The sequence below is a fragment of the Colossoma macropomum genome, unplaced genomic scaffold (genome assembly GCF_904425465.1).
Source record: "Colossoma macropomum unplaced genomic scaffold, Colossoma_macropomum, whole genome shotgun sequence".
NCBI lineage: Eukaryota > Metazoa > Chordata > Actinopteri > Characiformes > Serrasalmidae > Colossoma > Colossoma macropomum.
Genome location: NW_023494788.1, coordinates 9,828,080 through 9,847,038, shown reverse-complemented (window position 1 = coordinate 9,847,038; position 18,959 = coordinate 9,828,080). Strand labels below are relative to the sequence as shown.

The window sequence follows — 18,959 nt, the reverse complement described above, 5'->3', positions numbered from 1 at the left end:
TTAAAGCACTATTCTTGTTTCATTGTTAACTTTTGGATGGAAAAATAAGGTTTAAATTCATGAAATGTCCAGTATAAAATGGGCCTCTCAGGAATTACTTTTCCCTGTATGTAGGTAGACATAGCTAAGCAAGCTCTTCTGTTAGTTAGGACTTGAAGAGAAGTCCTTACATGTTAGATTAAGTATCAGAATAATTAGATGACCAACCATTCCCTGTTGTTAAGGATGTTGCATTTTGTAGACTTATTATGCACACATTAATAATTTTCAAACAGCTACGCTATGTTCAGTTTAGGTTTTTATTTATTGTCAGCTCAGTTTTATCCAATTGAAAGGACTATGGCGGTATAAATAATGACAATGCTTTTCCTTATTAACCTATTTTTATGTTATTGATTGTATGATGATGTGCAAAAAAGTGCAAAAAAAACAAACAAACATAAAAAAACTTTTCTTTTTGTTTTATTTTTTGACCCAGTGTGTCCTGAATTTCAGTTTCAGTAGACTGGTACTGTACATTAGCACGCTTGAAACAGAGGTTTTAAAATAAAATGACGTACTCACACTCATCTTCACACTCTCACTCAACAGAAAACGACAGGATCACAGCAATAATAAGGAGAATAACGTGGCAATTCATTTAGAGTACACCAACATTTGCACCTGCTGTGAGACAATTCAGTCTAGTGGCTCATAAAACATCTGGTCAACCTGTCCTATAAACAACAACCATTCTCATGCTGCATTCAGACTATGGCCCATAAAAATCAAACTAACATTTTTCACTTGGGAACAAGGAAATTGCCATTAACTGGGAATAACCAAGCCATTCTACATAAACAAAATCCTCATGGATTCAACAGTCGTTAAAGAACTTCTGCTCTGTGCACATATGTAGGTCATCTAGTATCATATACACTGCAGTGCTGAACCTTATGATGTAGTACAAAGCAGAGCCAGGCTGGTACATATGGAGTTAAATATAGACCTGCTATCCACTGGGAATTCACCATAGACAAATGCATTAACTACTCGATATGGAACAGCGTGATATATGCATCATAACATGGAAAACAAACTGCAGGATAATCTACTTGCCTGTGGAGTCAGTCAGCGTTCGTGGGGGCCCAGGCTCTGGATGGAAAATAATGAGGAGATCGTAATCAGCGAGGCTTTATGCCACTAAATGGTGATTTTTATGAGAATGAATGGCTTAGATTGGTATTCATTCACATGGAATTACAGTAAGACGTGCGTGCGAACTCCTCTCGCTTGCATAATGTGAACGGAATTACTTCTGTGCACCAAGATGAATGTGTGCTGTAATGACCTCTGCCTATCGCAGCTGAAATCTGGACATATGGGAGGCCAGGCTTCTGTCGGTGCAGCAACCGGTTCGAGCTAATGAAATCAGCTAGAAGCCTTTTGGGCATTGGTTATTGCTGCTGCTCAAATACGGAAAACAAACAGAGCTTACATTTTCAGTTGTGTAACCAGACGAACCGTGAAAGTGGAGAGCACGGCAGTGTGATGCAGAAGTGTCCTTGGAGAAAAACATGCGCTGCAATCACGCTTGCGTTCCGTTCAGAGGGGAGAGGTGCAAACAGGTCAGCGCACAGTCACACTGACCTCAGAGTACCTGAGTTCAGCTGATTTAAGGACGTAGGAAGCTGTAAAGTCTCCCCTACACGTCTTTACCCTGAGCAGTTACTGTCGTTGTGCTATAGTGTTGAAATATAATAACTCCCGAGTTCACTCTCGACACGTCTTTCTTTCACTCTCTCTCTGCCCAAGTCTCTGTCCTAGTCTCGCCTTCCTAATCAGTGGTCCCCAGCACAAACTAGCTAGCCTCTGTGTAGCAGACAGGGCATAGCCCAGGCACACCCAGGCCTGCCCAGACTGATCACAGGCCTACCCTATCAAATGAGGAAAGAATGTTTATTAAGCCGATTTTTTTGGATAATGAAATTTTGATTATTGTTTTTATTTCTCAATCTTCCAATCACTGCTTAGCACCCATTGCTATCTGCCACTGCCTCAAGCCTTCAGTTTGTTATCAGCACGCCATTCTTTAAATCTGAAGCTCAAGTTGCAGTATAAATAACTGGGGGTGTTTAAAAAAGTCTGTTGTTTTCTACCCATCCAAAGTCACAAACAAATATTAAAAACGTTGTCACGTTGCTCTTTTACTACAAAGACTGAATTTGGTTTTGTGAAAATGTCAATGCAAACACCTAATGTTATTCAATACTTCATCACAGGTAAGACACAAATGGATCAAAAACATTTTTCATGCTCGCTGTGGCAGTATGCTTTTGCCTACGACGGTTAAGGTTTTTAAGTTTGCTGTGTTGTTTTTCCTCATCTTAGCTGTCTGATTTTATTTCAGTCACGTCATCTTCTTAGGGTCCGCCTGTGGCATCAGTGTGCTTTGGCCTAGCATGATAAACATTAGGTTTAAGTTTTTAAGTTTGCTCTGTTGTTTTCCCCTTGGCTGTCTGATTTTAACTTGTGTGTGTCAAGCTCAGTTTGGATTTAAATTTCATGTTTGGGTTCTCACAGTCTGCCTCCCACTTACGGAGTTTACCTTGTATTTCTCCCAGCTTTAGTTTTTCTCTTTTCTTTATTCTTCCTCCCTACTTTCATTACCTTAATTAATGGTTTCATTACAAGTTTTTAATCTGGCATGCTGCTTGTGTTGTTGACGAAACTCAGCACTGAGGTTGTGAGGCCCACAGTGGGTGAAATAAATCAGCGAAGTATGTTCCCATATCAGCAGAGCACAGAGTGAGAACATGGAAAGTTTATCCAGATTAAAGAACTTTAGGATGTTGTTCAAAAGCATTGTGTGATGAATAAATTGTGAAAGTAGAATTTAAACCATTGTCCGTTGCTGCATCCACAAATGCGAGTTAATACTGCACTATGCACAGCAGAAGCCGTATGTCAACAACATCCAGATACGCTGGGCTTGACTTCATCTGAAATGGATTGATGGACAGCAGAAACGTGTACTGTGGGCTGATGAGTCAACATTTTAGATTGTTTGTGGAAATAACGGAGGTTGTATTCCCTGAGCCAAAGAAGAAAAGGCCTGTCCAGATTGCTGTCAGCATGAAGTTCAAAAGCCAGCGTTTGTCATGTGATGGGACACACAAAATATGAAATGATTCTGTTTTTTTTATCTCAAATTAATTGGAATTGAGTTTGTAATTTTAGATTTTTTATCTGTGATAATGATGAGTCTTACTGTCACTATGTAGCAGTTTAACCATCAGTATCATTAGAAATACAAGGTTTTATTCTGCGTTTTTGGGTAATGCTGGGCCAGTTCTGGTCAGTTTCAGACAGAACTTTGTCAGGCTTGGTTCAGTTTTGGATTCAAAGCTTGAGGTTGTGGTTTAGGTCAGGCTTGGATCTAGTTCAAACTCAAAACTTGGTTCTCTGGGTTCGGGTCCAGCCCCGGGCAGCAAATTCTCAGGCTGTTTGTGAGTTCTGACCAAAATTTCAGGCCCAATTAAAGCTCTAATAGCTTTTAGTCCTTAGTCAGTCTCGCCAAGTCTGTGTCATGACAGACTCATGGGTTTCTTTCTTAGCCAGCTAACTTTAAACTTAGTTTGAAGTGACCCTGGATTTTTCTGTCCATGATGGTGGATTTTCGAGCTTTATCACCATGGCAACTTATGTTGCATGCCTAACTTGCTTCAGGGCAGGTTCAGCTCAGCTCTTGGACCAATCAGACACAGCCTGGGTTAACAGAGAAAGCTGTTAATCGCAGTTGTAAACCACAGCTGCATTTGTAAGGTTTTGTGAAGCTTAAACATAATCAGGAACACTGTCTAAGTTAACCAGCTTCATGAGGCAGGCTTCATTTCTTGCATGTGTTTGTTCCCTCCGTGTTTTTAGGTTATATTGTTGTTCTGTATTTTCCCGTTTCTTTGTTAGCCTTTGCACTCCCTGGTTCTTGCAGGTCTGTCCAGAGGTTTGCTCTCCCCTTGCTTGTTGGTTTGTTCTGCTAGCTGCTGTAGTGTTTGTTTAAATCTTAATAAAGAGGACTTGCACTCACGTCCATGTAACACACAGATTCTGCACCTTTGAATTTTTCTGTTAGATTCAATATCAAAACAGACTAAAACACTGCAAAAAAGATTAAAGATTTTACTTTCCCCAAAAGAACAACAATATTTTTTAACAGACTGATATCATAATAACATCTCTCATCTGCTGCTTATGAACAGAAATATGATATTGTTTGACAGTTTCCTACAGAATCTGAAAGGCCTCCTGACTTACGTCTGCTCTCATAAATGGCACGGGACTTCTCGTACAGGTCGTAAGGGTCAGGCTTGCTAAGGTGGACTCCTTCTGTGTCGGAGGCTGAGGTGCAGTGGAGCGGCTGGCCAGGGTGGGGGGCACTGTGCGATAAGCCAGGGGCTGAGAGGCTGGTCTGGGGGCTTCCCTGGGGGTCCCACTGTAAACACACACACATGCACAAACTGGTTAAGACCAGTTATGTAGGTCACGCTACTGGAGTGCAGCGAGATGCCAAGAACCAAACCTGTGTTCTTCTAAATGCATTCTTCTAACCAACTTACCAATGACTAAAAAAAAAACAATTCTTGTTAATTTTTACTTACTTTACCCTCTTCAGTTATGTTTATTTATCTATATAGTAATGTGATATATGTTTTTTTCGGGAAAAAAAAACACATTTATAAGTGATTCTAAACAATTACATAAAATGACAAAGTCTTCAATAACTAAATATAATATCACTAAATTCATTATTTACTGTGTCCACTCTTTGCCGTCAATACAGCTTCCATTCTTTTTGATAGACTTACTTTCAGTTTTTCCAAGAAATCTGCAGTGACATTTTTCCACACCTCCAAAGTTCAGTCTTACAGGTTGTTTGCATTTTCTGCTTCTTACCATACTAGTTATACCCAAGACATTCTATACTGAATCTGGACTCTGAGTTGGTCAGTCCATTGTTCTGAAAACACCAGCAGCTTCTTTGTTTGATTTGCGAATGTTCTTTTTTGTCTATTTTCTTTTTCCATTGAGGCTTCTTGACAGCTACACATCCTTTCAGACTCATAGAACCGAGTTGTCTTCTCACAGTGGAAGGATGGACAGAAACACCTGTGGAGTTTTTAGATCTGAAGTAAGAGTGGAGCTTGATTTTCTCCTCTCTCTCAAAGATGAAAGGTTTAAGTGCTGTTTATCTGAGGGGGACAGTTTGGTGGTCTACCAGGTCTTGTATGGTTGTTAAGAGTCCCATTTTCTCTGTATCCCTTAATAATTTTTTGAAATCCAGTTTTGGAAACTCTCAGGTTTTCACTTATTTTCCTTCGACTTTGCCCTTCTTAGGCAAGTGGATTATCTAATATCTAATGTTTTCAGAAACAACCCCCTGAAAAAGAAATAGATTTTGTTTCATGACTGTTTTGACTGGAAATTAAATAAAGGGCAGTCACTGACTTTTGTACAGTACAGAATGAAGCCTGTGAGGCTGCAGACAGTTTAGCATGTGTCATTATAGTGCACGTTATTAGAGATTTGAGCAACATGCCAATATTTATATGCGGTGCACAGTAGCTGTGAGCTACATAGAAAGGCTAAAGGCTTAACAGGCTATTGCATCAGAAGTGAACTCACAGCAGGGAAACATGAACTTAAAAAGAACGCTTTTCTGTTTTTCATGCTGGTAAAAATGTCAAAATACAAAATATATACACGTATGTGAGAGAGTGAGAGTGAGTGAGAGAGCGCAAGGGAGAGTGAGTGAGTGCGTTCGAGTAAGTGTAATGACGAATGAGCTGGTGAAGTGCATGGTAAAAGTGAACCTGTTCATTATTCCCTCGCTCTCCATTAAGGATGTTGGTGGAGCGGAGAGACCTGGCTCTCCCTGCGGGAGACGGATTGAGCGCTGAGAGAGAGTGTGTGTGAAGTGTGGCAGGAGATCACCAGTGCTTCAGTCAGACGCCTCAGGCAGCACGAATCCCAGTACCTGTTAGCTCTTCATTCCATTTCTATTGCTCTGCTAATGCTACTCGCACTGAATGAAGGTGGAGTTCTACAGAAAGCAGCTTTTTACAGTGCTGTGCAAAAGTCAGAGATCCCCCTTCGTTAGTTTAATTTCCAGTCAACACAGCCATGAAAGACAAGTTCATTCATTTTTCAGGAGATATCTCTGAGGAGGTTGGATACAAGATAATCCACTTTCATAAGAAAGAAGAAAGTACATGGAAAAAAGTTTCCAAAACAACTGCAAAATGATTAAAAGATACAGAGAAAATGAGACTCCTAACAACTGTGGAAGACCTGCTAGACCACCAAAACTGTCCCCTCCAGATAAACAGCGCTTAAAGCTTTAATCTGTGAGACAGAGGAGAAAATCAAGCTCCACTCTTGCTTCAGATCTGAAACAATCCACAGGTGTTTCTGTCCATCCTTCCACTGTGAGAAGACAGCTGAACGCTATGAGTCTGGAAGGATGTGGAGCTGCAAAGACGCCCTTACTGAGAAAAGAAAACAGACAAAAAAGTAGAACATTTGCAAATCAAACAAAGCAGCTGGTGTTCTCTGAACAAAGGGCTGACCACCCCAGAGTTTGATCATTAGAAAAGAAAACTTCTAAGACTGAACTTTAGAGGTGTGAAAAAATCTTCATGCAGATTTCTTTAAAAACTGAAGTCTCCTGAAAAAAACGGAAGCTGTTATAAAGGCAAAGAGTGAAACACACTAAGTACTAAAAACTGATAGAATGGTTGAGGCTTCTGTGTAACTTTCTGTTATATATGTTTTTTGCATTCTTCCTATATATATATATATAGACCATATAAATAAATAAAGGGGGCTCTCTGTCGTTTGCACAGTATGCTATGTTCCAAAGTATCCAGACACCTGTTCATCAACACTTTCAAAAGATAAGAGTTTTAATACCAGCATCCTCAGTTAGCAGAGTTTGAAGAGTCCTGCTCTTTGGGGTTTTCTCTGCACTGTCACCCTTGGCTTGTTCATTTGGTACTTGGACCTGGATTTTCTGTAAAGCTGATTTGTGGCTATGTTGTCTGAACTGAATTAGAAAGCAGCTTAAGACCATTTTTGAATTTAGCTGTTCTCTATTTTATATATGCTTTATCTTTCAATAGTTTCTTTATGCAACTGTTTTATCATTTCAACTATTTATTAATTTTAAATCTTTTTAATGTTTTGCTGAAGCAGGATGCCTTATTTTACTCATCCTTATCATTCTAACATTTCTAAAGCACTCTGAGCTGCATTTCAATGTATGAAATGTGCTATATTAATTTTTTTTAATTATTAATATAATTATAATTATTATTATATTTTTAAAACGCAGTTTGTCTCTCTTTTCTGCAGGAACAGTAGTCTCTACTCTTCTGGGAAGGCTTTACACTAGACGTTAGAATGATGCTGCTGGGATTTGAATCCATTCAGCCATGAGAGCATCCTGAAGGTGTTTGATGGTACTCCATCAGTCCAAAGAACGCAATTTCACTGCTCCACAGTCTAACGGCAAAGAGCTTTACAACCCTCTAGTCAACACTTGGCATTGTGCTTTGGCTGCGTCAGTGTTCCGCTCAACTGAAAATGCTTTTCTATGGAGATTACACGGCTGTGTGCAGAGATTCTGACACCTGTGTCTGCAGTAAACCTGCTTTAAAGCTGTCCTATGCTTCATTTTAACTACGTACACCACTGTGCAGGATGTCTACCTCACATATTCTGCGGCTGTTTGGAGAGTTGGGTATGCACTTCCTCAGAAATGCTACGTGTCCACATGATGCAACGCTAATATAACAGCGTGGGCAGTGTACTGCAATGTGACGTGATGTCAACAGCAGACTGAACTCGAGCAGGAAATGAGACTGCATCCCTGTCCCTCATGGTCACTTGGTGAGCAGTTAGATCCCATTGTTTTGAAGTGAATGTGCACCAAAGTCTGAAAAGTGTGTACCAGTACCATTCAGAACTGTCACTACTGAAACACAGATTTTTCTTCAATTAAATAAACTTGTTATGTGTGTAGAACTGTTCAAAGCTGTGCCTATAAGTAATTTACTGGCTAGCATTTTTAGCGAGTTAGGCTTAAAATTAGCTAACGTTGTCACTACCGAAACAGTCACTACCGAAACAGCTGGTAAAACTTCTGAGCCATTGTTTTTGTATTGGTAGCGATTTTTCTTTTAAATAAATAAACATAATTAAGGTTAGTGTAACTTAGGTTAGCAAAATGATTTTAGTCAGTTAAAAGAGTATTTTCAACTCCGACTTCGAATTAATTCAACGGAATGATCCATATATCACATTACTAATGATGAAGTATCCTTTTGGTAAGAGCCTCAGACTTGAAAGTAGCTGAATTTACAATGAGAAGGGTGTCTGAGTACTTTTGGAGATGTAAGGTTCATCTCATTACTCTAATTGATGTCTCCTCGATTCCTCGCTCCAATATCCTCCAGCTTGGAAATCAATGGAAATCCATCTTTAAGGACGTTTCAGCTTAGAGTAATTGAGTAGTGAGCAGAGAGGAGGCTCCAGGTCAAGGAAACATGTGTGCATCCTATGTGGAAGTCTTATTTGCATGTTCTTATGTTTTCCCTAGTATGGCCCCACCCCTTTTTCTATTATTGCTGATTTTACAACAGCAGCGTGATGAAGCACGGTAAAATTACATCTGACCCCTCTCATCCTGGACATCACCTCTTTCAGCCACTCCCCTCTGGTAGAAGATTCAGGGCCATCAGGACCAACCAGGCATAACATTATGACCACCTCCTTGTTTTTACGCTCATTGTCCATTTTATCAGCTCCACTTACTATATAGGTGCACTTTGTAGTTCTACAACACTGATATGGTGGAGGTGTGTTAGTGTGTGTTGCGCTGGTACGAGTGGATCAGACACAGCAGTGCTGCTGGAGTTTTCAAACACCTCAGTGTCACTGCTGGACTGAGAATAGTCCACCAACCAAAAATATCCAGCCAACAGCGTCCTGTGGGCAGCGTCCTGTGACCACTGATGAAGGACTAGAGGATGACCAACACAAACTGTGCAGCAGCAGATGAGCTGTCATCTCTGGCTTTACATCTACAAGGTGGACTGACAAGGTAGGAGTGTCTAATAGAGTGGACAGTGAGTGGACACAGTGTTTAAAAACTCCAGCAGCACTGCTGTGTCTGATCTACTCGTACCAGCACAACACACACCAACACACCACCACCACATCAGTGTTACTGCAGTGCTGAGAATGATCCACCATCAAAATAGTACCTGCTCTGTGAGGGTCCATGGGGGGCCTGACCACTGAAGAACAGGTTAAAAGGGGGCTAACAAAGTATGCAGAGAAACAGATGGACTACAGTCTGTAATTGTAGAACTACAAAGTGCACCTATATAGTAAAGTGGAGCTGATAAAATGGACAATGAGCATAGAAACAAGGATCATAATGTTATGCCTGATTGGTGTGTAGATAAATATTATCAATATATTTCTTATATTATTTTCATTTTGTCTTGAGTGTGTTTTGCTTTGCGAATAAAACACATGCTCATACATCCTGCTTCAATATCTCACTTGTTCATGTGCAACATAGGCCTGCGATACATTTTTCCCACCTCCTCTTGGCTGGTGTAGTTACCAGATGATTAGAAGTAATGGGATGGTACTGCAAAAGGTTAATCAAAGTTAATTAAATTGTTGATGAGATTGAAATTCAATAAACACGCCTATGTGAAAAGTCAGTTGATAATAAAATAGAAGTGTCAATATAGGTAGTTATGAAACAGGTGAAACAGGTGATGAAAATGATGACAGAGTGTGATACGTCTCATTTCTTAAATACATTTGCCGTCGATTCCTCCATCCTCACATCTAGACTAAAGGAAGGAAAGGCAAATTAAAGACACGAGATGAACCCACAGTATACTACACACTATACACACCTCATACGTCCTTATATAACATAACACTGTAAAAAAAAACTCTTGATTCTTCTTGGAAAAAATCTTACAAAGCTCTCTTGGGAATAAAGTGCTGGAAGGCTCAGGGTCACATTTCAGCAATGATAAAACACTGGAATATACTACACCATAATCCACACTCAGGAGCGAGGGGGGGCCGAAAATCACAATAAGACAGCTGTGGCGTTTTAGATTCAGCTGAGAGGCAAGGCTGGGAAAGCTTGTTCATGGTCTGGCAGAGCAATTCACTTCCTATGACAGCATGATGAAAAAGGGAGATCTCAGGGACAGAGGTAGAGGAATATCAATTGAGAATCATCTGCATAATCGTTGGAATCGGAATAATTTCTCTTCATGACAAACACATTCTGCCTTTACGCGCACGCTCACACACACACCTCGCCATCAGTTACAGGGCTTTGTTTGCTAATGCAGTAACATGGAAAGCATACTGATTGGGCAGGCCACCCGTGGCGACGGCATTAATGCGTCTGTCACCCCATTCAATTTCCTTTCAGATTTTTCGACACCCAGTAAAGCAGACGATACAGGATGGAAGTAACCAGTTGGGCCAGTGGTGCAGGCAGAAATCGCCTGCTTACTACAGATTCAAACTCAGCTCTGAGCCGTCTCCTGGAACAAACCCTGGATCAGGCTGCAGGAGGGAGAGCTGGTCCCAGATCAGTATTTAAGGGCAACCTCTACTGGAAGCCAAATCCTATTATGCTACACAAAGATGCGATTTGATCCTTTACCCCATGAGGCCGTCAGATCTTCCAGCACTGTCAGTGCAGATAGGGAAAGAAAGGCGTAATATCTGTATTCATATTCCACTGCCATTATAAGACTCCCAATGATATCTTTCCTTAATATCCATGACTGGAATTTGGATGGGTTTTTTAGCTTTTTAATAGGACTTTGTTTTCTGAAATAATGGCTATGTTCAGACTGGAGGTTCAAGTAGCCCAAATCCGATTTATTTTCCAAATCCGATATTTTTGGTTGTTCACATAATCTTTGTAACGTGACCTATATCTGACATTAGTCGTCCGTCAATAACCGACCCACATGTGCAAAACAATACAGATCTAATCAGCATGCTCATCCAACAAACACAGCTGTGCTCTATCTTTCCTTAAGATTCATTTGCCACAAAAAATACAGACAATGAAACAGACAAACAGTGCAAACCATGCTAACGTTATTCTCTTTAGCCCAGGCGTCAGCAACATGTGGCTCCGGGACCACATGCGGCTCTTCTACTGCCCTGTTGTGGCTCCACAGCAGAATTAGATTTTTAGATAAAAATAAAATTATCCTCCTTTGCAGTAAAATAAAGCTCTGCTGATTGTTCAACACAGTTTTAGGAATAAATGGTCTTAAACACTGGAGGTAATGTACCCTATAACTTCTAATTCACCAACTTTTGACCCTGAAGGTTGGCGAGCAGACTGCTGGTCACCATAGCAACGTAGACAACAGTCTTGCCTCGCTGATAGCTAACAAAAAGGCAAAGAGAAAGATTTAAGGCGAACATCGCCATCGAAAATTTGGAGACGATTGGACTTATTTGTATTTATAAGCAGTTCAACTGGTTTCCTGATACATTTAATCTGCAACTAGACTGACTTCAGCTTTGTGTTCGAATTTTCCCGTTCCACCTTAAATGGTGCAGAAGTTTCATTCTGGTACCTCAGGCACCACTTAAGGAAAATGGAATGGGAAAATTAGAACAAGCGACTTCAGCCTCGCAAAAAGTGAAACGTTGAGAGACATTTTACAAGAAACTATTCTACTTTTGAGGAAAAGTTTCCTGCTGGAGATGAGAGAAAAGCAGCTATAGCTGAGCTAAAGCTTAAAGCAGAGCTAAGTAAGTCTGAGTTTTTGTTTATATTATATTTTTTAGTCTATACTAGCACATCAGCACATACTGAGACATAATTACAGCCAACATGGTAAAATGAACATAAGATGTTGTGGCTCTCAAGGTGGTTAGATTTTTGTTGAAAGGACAAAATGGCCCTTTTTAACATTTGGGTTGCGACCCCTGCTTTAGCTGAATGGCTGTGTCAGGCATGTTTCAGTCACATCTCAAATGAAAACCAAATGCAGCAGACTCTCAATCACCGCCCACTGTCTAGTCTGTAACATTCAAATAGTCCATTTGTTTTCGAGGCAGCAGAAACAAAAGACTTCTGGGATTAGCCTTACTCTAACATGGACAGCACAGCGACTACTGTGCTTTTGCCACCTGAGAAGCTCCCTTACTCAGTCTTCTGCATCACACGACACAACAGTCGGAGCCTTGTGTAAAACAAGCTGTGGACAAGTTGGTACTAATAGCATGGTTGACTATATTATTTGGCAAATTCCCACAGTGTCTGATGGTATGTATGAGACCAATCACTATCGAAATTCAACGAATTTTCCATTCCACCTTGAATGGTGCAGCAGTTACATTTATGTGCCTGTACATGTGCCACAATGTACTGATGCTCCATTTAAGGTGAAACTGAAAATTCTAATTAAAGCTGCCAAATAAGAAGCCAACTTCAGCTTTGTAGAAATTCAGACAACATTCAGTATCTGTTTTGCCAGCCTGTGAAGGTTTTTATTCTTGTTGCATGTACAACAGTGTGATGAAAATTGAGTTGAATTGACATAAAAGTTGCATGAATTCTAATCTGACTATTCAGACTGAGGTTGCATTGCTGCTGGGGATGTGCACGCCAACTAATTTTGATATTCAAGTATCTGCATTTGAGTTCCTGAATGGATATCTGGTTACCTACAGAGAATTAAGAGAAAAAAGACAAAGCCAAAAATGAAAAAAATAAATTTCAGCTGCAACTAATGCAGAGCTGTGCTTTACCTTTTAGGTGACAGCACTCGTACTGCACCAAAATTTAGCATCACGCACAGGAAAGCATATCAAAACACGTTTTATTATTCAAAAATAGCCGAGGGACATAGGTAGGTAGTAAGACAACGGAGACTCCTCAGAGCTAATCAGCTGAAACTACCGTGTCTTCTATGGGAGTTTTTTTCCTCTTCAGTGGACGATGTGCCAACTTGTCAGTTTGCCAGAGAAATATAGTTGAACTGTTTCTGGACCTTACATTAACATCAGCCGAGTCTATCCATCTCTGCCTTCTGAGTCACGTCCTTAACAACGCATCCCTGGCAGTGCGCTCACGTTCAGGCACTCGCAGTTCAAAGTGTAACATAAGATCTACTCACAAATACGAACTAAACTTTCATGTTTTACAGTTCAGTTAAAGATAAAATCAGCTGTATAATGTTGCTGAATATTTTCTTCATCTTCCTTTGATGAAATATCCAAATAGTGATTTCAATATTGAAATACTGGCACCCAGAAGAGTTAACTGAGTGCTCGGGTACAGATGCACATCCCTAATATCCACATATCAGATACGTATAGGTTCTAGTAACGTGAAATAGGGCCAAATTAGAGTTGAAACTGTCCTATTCAGGGTGTTTTTTACTGTTTACACTGTCACACAAGAAACTAATCACGTCACGTGTCAAATACGAAGAATAAGATTTGGGCCGTTTACATGCAGCGTGAACACAGCCATGTCAAGTGCGAAGAAAATACAAGCTTTTCTACAGCGGTAAGTCAAACAGCGCTGACTTATTCACAGTAGCTGAACACATCACACATCAGACTTTACAGAGAGTAACACAGCAAGCAAATATTTACCTGTTTGGCGCCATCCCAGTGAGCGAAGTGTCCTAACAAAGAGATAAAGAGAGCGAGAAAGAGAAGAAAGAGAGAAAAACAAAGACAAAAACAATGGAGAAAGAGAGAGAAAGAGAGAGGGATTAAATCACAATCCAGTGCTGAACTGTCAGTCCCTTCCTGACTACAACTGGGCCGTGCTTCTCCACAAAGGAGGACGGTAATGCGGTTTCATAACAGCCACACAACATTCACCATCCATCTTCTCTCCTTTTTATTTTTTTGAATGTGGCCTGCACTCAAATGAGTGGAGTTTTGTTGCGTTTATTTGCAAGATAATTACATCATTAGCTTCAGGCAGGGCTCAGGATTATAATTAATACAGAGATTTACAGAGTCTTACATGCTGTACTGAGAGTTCAGGACAGTCTACAGTACTGTAGGTACACAGCAAATCAGTGCAAATTGATGCAACACAATCAAAAACAAATAAAGCAAAACCAGGCAAAATTAGATGTGCGCTGTATGATTAATCCTTTGAGGTTTAGAGTCATGACTCTTATTTTGCTATGCTATTCAAATGTATTTGCATAATTGCATAAGAAACACCAGATAAAATATGTCACAGTTACACAGGTTGCTGCAAAGTTTTAAAAATCCAATTTTTAATACCCTTTTAAGATTTCAGCATAATAAAAATAACACCAACCGCAAAACAATGCACACTCTCAAATATGGCATGTATTAAATATTTACTTTATTCAAATCTATTGGCACATTTACTTTAAGACTGCATGATTCTTACTTGGTCTTTTCAGTGTGTTTGACAGTTAGTTCTGCTGTCCTCTAGTCCTGGATATTCAGATAGGCGGACAATTCTGGATTAGTTTAGTATAAAAGATGACTCTGTTTTTTAGGCATCATCTCACAATTTAATTAGTAATGGCAGAAAACTCTCTCTAGCCCGGTTAGCCACGTTAGGAAGATAGGCGGCTAGTTTAAACAGAGCGGAAACACTAGAGCTGCAGATTTTATCTTTTAAGCTTCCTCTTTAAAACAGTTCAACAGTGTAAGTGCTCCTCACCACTGCAGATTGTGAATAACATCTGTTTATGGCGCCTCAAAACAGCACAAGAACAAGACAAAACAGCACAAGAACAAGACAAAACAGCACAAGAACACAACAAAAGATCGGAGCTGGATCAAGTTTATTTTAGCAGATACCCGATGCATTAAAATATCCCCGAGTTGGACGTCCCTAAATATAATACCTCTAACAGCAAATAAAAAAAAAATAATGAATTTGACATTTCACATTTGACAAGTTTTCAATACTGATTTTAAGACGTTACAGGAACTTTTAAGAACTGTTCCATTCAATGTACATTCTGTACAGATAGGATCAAGTCTGTACTTCTGATTTGTTGTCTTCCGTTGTACCTACAACAATCATTTTTCATCAAATTCAAATCACAATAAAATATTGAGGGCTGGCCTAATAAATCAGATACCCTTTGATTATTTTTTAAACCATAAAACCTGCAACTTTAATGATAATATATTTGTTATTTGTATTGTCGGTTCACAGCATAAAGGGCCTGGGTTCGGTTCCCCGGCCAGGTGACCAGAGTCTTTTCTGTGCGGAGTTTGCATGTTCTCCCCATGTCTGTGTGGGTTTCCTCCCACAGTCCAAAGACATGCAGTCAGGTGTACTGAACATACTAAACTGCCCCTAAGTGTGTGTGTGTAAAGGTCTGTGTGTCTCCCCTTTGATGGACTGGCGACCTGTCCAGGGTGTTTCCTGCCTTCTGCCCAATGACTGCTGCAAAAGGCTCCAGCGACCCAGGAGGATAAGCAGCCTTTAGATAGGACAGTTATTGTTAATATATGAGGAGTTTTTGGGAGTTCCCAAAACGCATTACAGACCACTTTTAAGAATTTTTCTTTTATCGTGATATACGCTGCTGGATGTGACCATTACACATACAAGAAATATCAGTTTTATATTATAATTAATACCGCCTTTATCAGAGAAATAAAAATACATTTTTCATCAGTTGTTATTCTTTTCAAAAACTCCATTATTCTTTATTATATACAAAAGTGTTACAAAGAGATATTTAGCATTTTGGAATGAAACGTTTCATAAGGATATTGTTAAAAATGAATAAACTATAGCTGGTTTTGTTGGATGCATCATAAAATCATGCCATGTCACCTCGTCTCATAGCTCAGCAAACAGCTCCGCTTTCCAAGTAGCTACTGAAGCCAAAAAATCTGTGATGCCTCAGAAATCACATGTGGGAGCAGCTTAAATTATCAGATGATAAGAAAAATGGTCAGTGCAAAATTTGTGAGGTTGCTATACCCTGCTATGAATCATTGTAAATGTAAGTTTAGTGATCCTCATCAGAGTACCGCCATCCAGACCACAGTGCCTCGACTCACAACATCACCATTGCAAGTTTTTACGGTGGCATCAGAGAAAGGTCTCACAGTTAGTACAGTGCAAGAGCTGCTCTGCAACTACCACAACAGGAGGGTCATCACATAGTGAATTACTATTTTAAATTTAGTTTCCAACACTACATACAATGGGAGTGATTAGACTAAACATGGAGTTTTGGCCTCCCTTGCACATAAGTTATAAATGACAGTTTGTAAGTGTGCGTTTTGTTGGACATTAGATACTGAACTATTGATTAAAATGGAATATCTGTTCCATCGCACAGAAAACCAAAAATCCTTCAAATGTGATTGTTTTTAAAGGTGATTCTGAGGACAAATATTTGAGAACTCATTCAGAAACATGTATATAATGTCTTTAAAATGCTGTTCATGCTCTAAAAGTATCTCCTCCTTACAAACAGAAATGTAGTTTGGTTTGAAAGTACAGAACCTGCACTTTCAATAGAACGTCCCCGCTTGTTTCAACAAGCTACAACATAATATTTAATTACAATATGCTTTTGCTATCGGCCACAATAACTGTGGCTTCTAAGGATTAAATAAACAGAGGCAAAGCGGGCGGGTCTCGTTCACCTCAGGTGAGCAAATGCGTCTGATGAGTTTGGGCAGTTATGTGTGATGCAGGAAAGAGAAATGAAAACTCTCGTGGCTGAAATGTCCTCTCTCCTCCCCCAAGGAGAGGGCATACGCCAGTTCAGTGGCACTGAGAGTCCAGGCTGTTTTTTATTTAGAGCAGACCCGAGTTCATGCGAGGACAAGCAGAACTGTGTGGAAACTTTTGTCCTAAAACGTGACCCCACAGAGTACATACAGAGGAGAAGCCAATATGCAACATACGGTCATATGCAACATTACATATTAGAAAATAAGATATACATCCTCTTCAGAGAACACAGTTCTGCACATTTTAATGCAAAAATCACTGTTTATTTGCTGAACATATTGGGGGAAAAAAACAAAACATAAAATGTGGCCTGTGCAAAAATTACAGCACATTTTGGCCCAATCCCATTTTACCCCTTGTCACTACCACTTAGCCCTTAGCATTCATGCCTAGGGGTAGGGTGTCCCGATTCTCATTGGGACTGAGGGGTAGGGCGAAGTGTTAGGGCTACATGGTCCTCCAAGCAGAGGTTTTTCAGAGTTACACTCCAAACGAGAAAAAAAAGAAAACCAGCAAGAAGGCTGTGCAAGCGACCAAAGAAACCCACAAATGTGAGACTTTTCTCCATTAAAAATTTACGATAGCCATTGTCTTATCTTAGTTTAATGTTGTTTCAATGTATTATGATCGTTTTCTTCATAAAAGCATAAAAAATCACTAATAGCATGCTAATGTGTCAGTGGCTAGCTAGCTAAATTTCCTGTTCCACCTTAAATTGTCCAGCAGTTCTGACGGCTGAAGCGCCAGAATGTAACTGCCGCTCCATTTAAGGTGTAATGAGAACACTCAATCAAGAAGCTGGCGAATAGCTGACCTCGGCTTCATATCACCGAAGAATTGGGGGGTGGGTGATAGCAAATAATCCCCTCCCCCTTTGAAGGCATATGATTCCCTAAATGCAACTAAAGCCCAGCAGCGAGAAGCTGAACTTTACTCTCCTCTGCCGTCACTGCAGACTGGCAGGGTCATCTACAGAGCACCGCTAGTAGCCTGTTAATGAAATAATGTTCATCTTTATTTGAGGGTCCCATTTCATAGGGGTAGACTTCAACCACTAATACCCTGTAACTCAGTTCCAAGGGGTAAGGAGACACTCGAAAACAAGAGGTAACAGTAAACACAAGAATGGGCCTTAATAGTTAATCTTCTTTTTTCAAATGTATTACACTCAGCAATTAAATAGAAACTGTGCACTAAAATCAGCAGAAAAAATGTCACATTTAAGTTTAAGTTTTGCATACGACTGTACTTGTCTTCGACTGTGCACGTGTGCAAAATACATTGACAGTGAAATGCTGATCACAGTCTCATAAAAGGCCACGCTGATAAGAAAAAAGAATGCAAAAGCCTCAGAGCAGCTGACAGTGGTTTAAAGCAGGTTAGGGTAATTATGCTGGATGTGTGCAGCTGACATTTGGGGATGCTTCTGTGATTTAATTAAAACCTGTGAAGATTACAAATTAGAGAGCAAACAGAGAAATGCAGAAGCTGGCAATGTTTTTATGAGCGAGCTGAGTACGTTTCAGCCTCTTATTCTCACACCATGACGTGTGGCTCCACCTCACACTGCTCTCTGTATCCTGATCCAAGCACTAGGGGTGAGCAATATGATGACACGTTTGTATTATCATGACAATGTATGTCACAACAGGGATTCTCAGGTAATGCAACCATCCGTGGCCAGGAGTGAGCATAATTGGTCTCACTCTCTCTGGGTAGGTATGATGGTCCTCGTCTCTCTGGGCATCTGTTAGCTGACGTAACAGCATTGGCAGTTAGTGTTCTCCTGCAAGTGTGTCGAGCTGTCCAATGACATCGCAGGTTAAAAAAGATGTACTGTCATTTCACATGTCTCTGAGGAAGCATGTGCTAGCTTGGTAGCATCGTGTGGTAGAGGAGACCTAGTTAGTGTCTGGGAATTGGCCATGACCAAAGAAAAAAATTACAAAATAAAAGTCACAAATCACACTTATTTTATTTCTAATCAAGCTAGGCATTAAATCCAAGTTAGTCTTTTTTCAGGAGATATTTCTGAGGGGATTAGATATAAGAGAATCCACTTTCATAAGGAAGGGGTAAGACAATGGACCATCAAAACTGCCCCCATCAGATAAACAGACTTAAATCTTTC

The 18,959-nt window shown here is 40.1% G+C and overlaps 1 protein-coding gene across 1 annotated transcript in view; it reads right to left on the bottom strand.

Annotated features, from left to right (window-relative positions):
- magi2b (membrane associated guanylate kinase, WW and PDZ domain containing 2b) overlaps window positions 1-18,959 on the bottom strand; it is a 165,741-nt gene that overhangs the window by 21,119 nt on the left and 125,663 nt on the right. Inside the window, 3 exon segments of the mRNA XM_036568297.1 lie at window positions 1,099-1,134; window positions 4,294-4,471; window positions 13,717-13,748. Coding sequence (XP_036424190.1) covers window positions 1,099-1,134; window positions 4,294-4,471; window positions 13,717-13,748 — 246 coding nt within the window.